The sequence below is a fragment of the Ochotona princeps genome, chromosome 19, assembly GCF_030435755.1.
Source record: "Ochotona princeps isolate mOchPri1 chromosome 19, mOchPri1.hap1, whole genome shotgun sequence".
In the NCBI taxonomy this organism is placed as follows: Eukaryota; Metazoa; Chordata; class Mammalia; order Lagomorpha; family Ochotonidae; genus Ochotona; species Ochotona princeps.
Window position 1 is genome coordinate 4092586 of NC_080850.1, and position 6301 is coordinate 4098886.

General features: G+C 52.0%; 1 protein-coding gene across 1 annotated transcript; it reads right to left on the minus strand.

Moving 5' to 3' along the window:
- Nucleotides 1–841: 841 nt before the first annotated feature.
- MSX2 (msh homeobox 2) lies at nt 842–5562 on the minus strand. The gene is made up of 2 exons (XM_004587409.2): nt 5091–5562; nt 842–1385 (listed from the first exon to the last, which is right to left on the minus strand). The coding sequence occupies exons 1-2, from the start codon at nt 5467–5469 to the stop codon at nt 961–963; spliced, it is 804 nt and encodes a 267-aa protein (XP_004587466.1). The 5' UTR covers nt 5470–5562; the 3' UTR covers nt 842–960.
- Nucleotides 5563–6301: the final 739 nt, after the last annotated feature.

The following is a 6301-nucleotide window of genomic DNA, read 5'->3' on the forward strand; positions in this document are numbered from 1 at the left end:
GTGAAAAAGTGTATACATTTCTCTAATAAGTTTAGCACATATAATAGGTACACACAGAGAGAAAGCATGATTTTTTCTTCTTTCTGGATCTACTTATTGCCCAAGAATATTTAGCATATAGAGCTCATGGTTACAAGATTTTTTTTTCTTTTTAAGCAGAAAGTTACTGTGTCCCCTCCCTCCCTCCCTCCCCCATTCAAAAAAAAAAAAAAAAATCTTTGCAGTGTGTGAGGATTGAATACCTAGTATTAGAGAAATGAGCCGTCCCTCTAATCCACAAAGCTCTGAAAGGGTTAAGTGACCTGTGCGCCTGGAGAGGAATTAGGAAAGATCCTACCTGCCCCGGAGGCATTCTCGGGATGCTGCTCATCCCAGTGCCTGATCTTACAACAAAACCAGGAAAAACTTCAAGGATGTGAGAACAGCAACAGCTAGGGCCAAATCCCTAATGAGTCACACACATGTACAATGCAAACATGTGATAAGTCCCCTATCTACTTCCTAGGCACGTGGCGTCTATTGCTCTCATTTGTTTTCTATACACAGTCAATTTGTTTTATGAAAAAATGTCACAGTTTGGTCTCCCCTTTGAGAAAAACGTAGTCTCTTTTAGGATGATGAAATATAGAGAGAAGAATCTATCTATATATACGTATATAAATTTTGCTTTCCAAAATAATTTTACGTCTGCTGTATAAAGCTGTTATATTTCATTTTCTATAGCTGTATATACTTATTTATAATAATAATAAAGACCATCAGAGCCAATCTTGGTGAAAGGAGTTGGGGTCATCAGGGGGCTTCTGCCCTAAAGAGTGCATTCCAACTACTGGAGGGCCCCTTAGGATGGGGCACCCGGGCACCCAGTTCAGGAGCCCTGGGCTGCTGCTGCCTTCCAGGAGAGGGAGAGGGAACCCTTGGAGCCAACATCCGGCCTGGAGTCTGTGGCTGTGGTCTTCCTTAGGACAAGTGGTACATGCCATATCCCACTGGCGTGGCATAGAGTCCGACGGGCGGGATGGGGAGCACAGGTCTATGGAAAGGGTAGGAGGCTCCGTACAGGGACGCGGCTTGCAGGGGCGAGTTGATGGGGAAGGGGAGACTGAAGCCGGACGGCAGCATGGGTTTTGCGGCCATCTTCAGCTTTTCCAGTTCTGCCTCCTGCAGTCTTTTTGCCTTGGCCCTTCGGTTCTGGAACCAGATTTTGACCTGGGTCTCTGTGAGGTTCAGTGAGCTGGAAAACTCGGCACGCTCAGCGATGGAGAGGTACTGTTTCTGGCGGAATTTGCGTTCTAGAGCCAGGAGTTGAGAGGTGGTGAAGGGAGTTCGTGGCTTCCGGTTGGTCTTGTGCTTCCTGAGGGTGCAGGTGGTAGGGCTCATATGTCCTGGAGGGAACAGAGAGGTGAGGGAATTAGTGAGCCTACAGGTCCATCTCTTCGCTGAAAGCACTTAAGCCTAAAACACAGAACACACAGACTCTGGAATACGGCCTTTATCAAAACCACGTCTTGCGGGGTGGGATGGAGAGGGGCCATTTTTAAAGGAAACTGTTGCAGGATTCAGTACATTTGGGGAATCTCATGGCAGGACGAAACTCCCCCTATGGAAGACAAACATTATGACGGATCACGGAGCAGAACACGTGGCCACAACATATGCCTCCCAAGTCAGAGAAGCTGAGGACTAAAATTTCTGTCTACTGCATTGAATTTTTATGTTTAAAATGACAGACACGAGGACCCTGATCATGCTCTTTGTGAATGCTGAGTTCATCACACAGGAGAAAGAAAATGAAAAAATGCTTAGAACTGGGCTCGCAGCTTTCACCCATGGATGGAGCAGTGCATGTACCAAATACAGCAGAGCAAGGTCTGAGGGCAGTAATGGCATCTCTGCATGCAGTAAACGGGCACACAGCTGTCATGCCAGCCAGGCCCCAGAAGAGAAAAGCCTAACGTCATCCTGCTGAACTGGATGGCAGAGAATTCTCGTTGGCTGGGTGCTTCTAGAATATAAACTTTACGAAGATGGAGGGGAAAATGAGCTTGCCCATAAAAGTACTTGTCAGGGGAAATCAGGCCGCCTCTGAATTGAGAGCACATGATGACATCTTAGTCATCCCCTCTAGCCAGGGTTATGGTTTAAAGGCCAATGTGTAAATGATTAGTTTGTCACCAAAATTTCTAAGTGGGGGAATCATAAGAGAATTAGAGCTATGCCAACAGCACCCAGCCTCCCCTTCAAACACCAGCTCCGACCTAGGACTGAATCCTTAGACTCCCGGCAGCACCCAAGAGCTTCACTACTTGTTCCCCTCAAGGGCAGCTGGGAGGAGTGTGGAGCCGTGGGGCTAGAACGCTACACAATTAATGTTCTGCACTTGGCTTTTATGAGCTATGCTAATTTTCCAAATGTAGCCACAGTTGTAACTCCAGTGCACTCCAGGGAGAATGTCGCATTTCTTGTTCAGTAACTTCGGTGACCCAAGAAAGAGTTTACACTTCATACTTGAGGGTGACACAGCACAAGTCCCAACCCAGCCTCCTCTTCCAACAAGTGATAGATCTGTCCTAGTGTCACCTGGTTCACCAGCACTGTACTGATTTAAGAGAGAAGAGAGAGGTAATGAGTTCAGGCATCACTCCAAGAAACAGAAACCCTGAGAAAGACTCTGTAAAAAGTCAACTTTTGCATATGCTAATTCCTAAGTAAGCCAGAGCACCCAGAAGCCCACCTCTTCATTTACAAATGAACTAACAACTTGCTCCAGCAAAATTCTCACCCTCCCGAAACAGATCGGATAGGTCTCAGACTGCCTAGGGTCTCAGCTCAGCCACAAAATTCAGTGCAGACACCCGTCCCCTGGCTCCATCGGGAGGGTTTTGAAGTGTCCAGGGGCCTGGGGAAGGTAACTCCAGCTGCTCCGTGGGGGCAGCATTTAAATTATGAAATTCAGGCAGCCAAGGAGGTGGTCTGCATCCGCGTATCAAAGCCATAAAGCTACCAGGCTTCCCCTCCGAGCACCACTCCCCAACTGCCCCCTCCCTGCTCCCCACTGGAAACCAGCCGGAGGAAGGATGCGATTATACAAGGCAAAACAGCATTTATCCTACTTCCTCCGAATAACAAAACCAGGTCTGGGCCTCCCGGGGATCCTCGGCTCCTGCCCGCCCAGGACTCCTCCATGTCCCCTAGCTAGCACTGACCAGGCTTTCTCAGGATCTCGCAGAGTTCTTGTCTGGTAAGGCCCAAAGTGGCCTGACCGAGAAATGGGGGAAGCCCCTGAAAGGGCTGGAGGACTTGAATGGGAATTATCCTTCCAGACCCTTCCTTCCTCGAGGCCTGAGTTTGCCAGGTGTCTGAATGCTGGTTAAAGCCAAATTCCAGGGTCGCCCTCCCACCCCCAGCTTAGCAATACGCAGGTAGTTTCACTGTCAGCAGAACGGAAGAGTGAATAACCCCTCTGGCCTGATGTTGAATTCTGAATTTTACTACAGTGATCTCAGCCCAGTCTGCCACCTTTAAATGTCCCCAAGCTGGCTTTTTTTGGGGGGAAGGGGGGGGACAAGGGGTGTGGTCAGGCCCAGATGGCAGCAGATGCCTCCACACTCGGGTGGCTACTGTCCCAGTGCGTTAGCAAGGCCCACGGATAGCTTGCTGCCCCACGGACAAGCTCCCGATAAGATCACAGGGTGCCAAATGCTATCAAGCACTGTGCAAACTTGAGTTTAAATTCTTTGAGTCCTTAATCTCCATGCTCTTTGGAGTCTTTCAGAGTTTCTAACAGGGTAGAGAGAGACCGCCGGAGGGGACAGCCACTGACGCCTGGGTATATGGCCTTGTTTTGTCCGCCAACCCCGGGCAGCAGACGGTGGAAATGCAGAAAGGGTTTTGTTTTGTTTTTTTCATTCTTTTTTCTCCCCACCCCTCCCCCCCCAGCTTTGGAGAAAGCCCCTCTCCCCATCGCCGCTCCCTTCTTTCTCATCTTTTGAAAAGTCGGGCAAGGAAGAAGGTGAGGCAGACAAGGGCAATTCCGAGAGAAGACAGAAATTTAAAAAAAAAAGAAAGAAAGAAAGCAGGCTGCAGGCAATGTCCCCTAAAAATTGTGAAAGGATTCAAGCCCCCAAAATTGAATGTTTAAAGCCCAAAGCGGGCTGGGAGCAACCCAGTCTCATCAGTAGGAGGTGGCAGACAGGTGTGCGGAACTCAACTTGGTCCCCACCTGGAAAGTCAAGGTGTCCAGGACACTGAAGACCAGCGAAGAACTTGAACCCCAGCTCGCCTTACCCAAGTCACCAAAGTTGAACTAAGACAAGCAAATACAGTTCCGGGAAAAGCCTGGCTCTCCACGCCTAATAAAGGGCTAGACACACGTTAGTGGGGATCTAGCTCTGGTGAGCTAAGGCGCATCACTTTGTGAATTGGCAGGTCCTGTTGGAATGCTGTTAATTATTACTGTGAAGCCCCTGGAGCCCCACGTGGCTAATGGTTTCAGCCCGCTCCGGGCGAAGCCCAGAACTTCGCTGCCAAACCAGAGGAGACGTTTCCTCGTCTGCACGAGTTTCTGCGCACCACCCCTTCCTTCGTGGGCTAGGCTTTCCACCGTAACTGCTTCTCAGCGTTTGGCTGGACCCCAGGTTTAGCGCATCTTTAAAATGCGGACACAGTTGGCAGGGTTGCGCTCTGAAAGGAGACGAGGCACCCTCTCCCCTTCCTGCTACGTCTTTGAGTGTTCCCAAAATGTGGGTCACTGCACAATCCCCAGACACAGACCCTGTTGCACAGTGGAACTCAGACACGCCAGACGTCCGGAGCGCAGGGCGGAGTGGTGCCAGTCACTGTGCAATTCCGCAAGAGCCGGCGTAACACTTGACACAACAAGGGTCTCCTGGACGCGTACAGCACGGGACCCTACCCGGTGTCTGGCGCGCACTAGGCGCTCCCAACCACCGGGGAACCCACGAGTCCAGAGCTCGCCAGGCTCGCTTTCGGAGGCTAACAGCGCAAAGGGATCTCCACACGCCCCAACCTCGGGCACCAGTCCCAGCTCCCCGCGCACCCACCGACCCCGGGTCTCGGCGTGCACTCACTGGGTGGCGGCGAGTATCTGCCGGGTTCCTGCATCCACGCCGCGCCGTCCTCTGAATTCTCCGACTTGACCGAGGCCGTCTCGAAGGGCTTGACCAGAGGCCCGGGACTGTGCGCTTCCCGGGCGCCGTGTCCGGGCAGCAGCAGTGGCCGCAGGGTGGCCCCGACCGAGGCGCTTTCGGCCGGCAGCGGGGACGCCTCCTTGGGCGGCTTCTTGTCCGACATGAGCGCCTCCACACTGAAGGGCAGGCTGGAGACCTTGACGCGGCGCTCCTCCGCTGCCCCGTCGACACCCCCAGGCCCGGGGCCTGGCCCGGCCACAACGGCCGGGCCCTCCTCGTCGGACGAAAACAGATCATTGCCTTTGGACGGAGAAGCCATGACTTCTCTGTCCTTCGGAGCTCCCGGCGCGCGACTCGGCTGGCAACCGCGGCAGCCGCGACTCCAACTTTTTTTTGGTGCTGGTGGAGGGGGGAGCCGGGATGGGCGCGCCGGGAGCGGAGCCTCTCCTCCAAGGGGGAAGTGAGAGACTCAGCGCGGCCAATCGACTCAGGCTCTGGCGCTGACGCCACGGGCGCTCGCCTCCGATTGGTTCTTCTGCAGGAGGCTGGGGCCTCCTTTTTTTTTTTTTCCTGTTTGAAATAAATTAGGAGTTAATTACAGGAGCAGTCAGCAGAGCTGTTATTAGGCGATCCCTCAAGGGTTATAATCACGCCAAAACTGAAATGTCCAAGGCGTAATTAAGGCCGATTATTTAAAGAGGAAGTTCGCCGGGTCCCATGTCTTCTCTCTCTGACCCCTCTTAAAAGGGTACCCCGCGCCCAGCCCACTCCCCCCCCCAACCCCCGGCCACAGCCAGGATCCCTTTCAAATGCGCAGCTGGAAAGGCAGAGTGCTTGTGCTGGTCCTACTATGCACTCCCGTGGGGCCACCTTTGCAACTCCAGTAATGAAAAATCACTTGGAGCAAAACAGACTGGGCACTCAAAGAGTACCTCGCTTTTAGCCAGGGCTCACAAACACTGCTGTTAGCAAAACTCATTCCAACAACAACAACAACAACAATAATAATATCGATCAGGGAGCGAGCCACAGGGGTGCTTTTATCCAAAGGGGGCAGACAGGACATTGAAGCCACTTGCCCCATCTGTTCCACCTGAGAATATAACCAGGCGCTTAAAAAAAAATCTTGGAAAATGTGTGTGTTTTTGTCT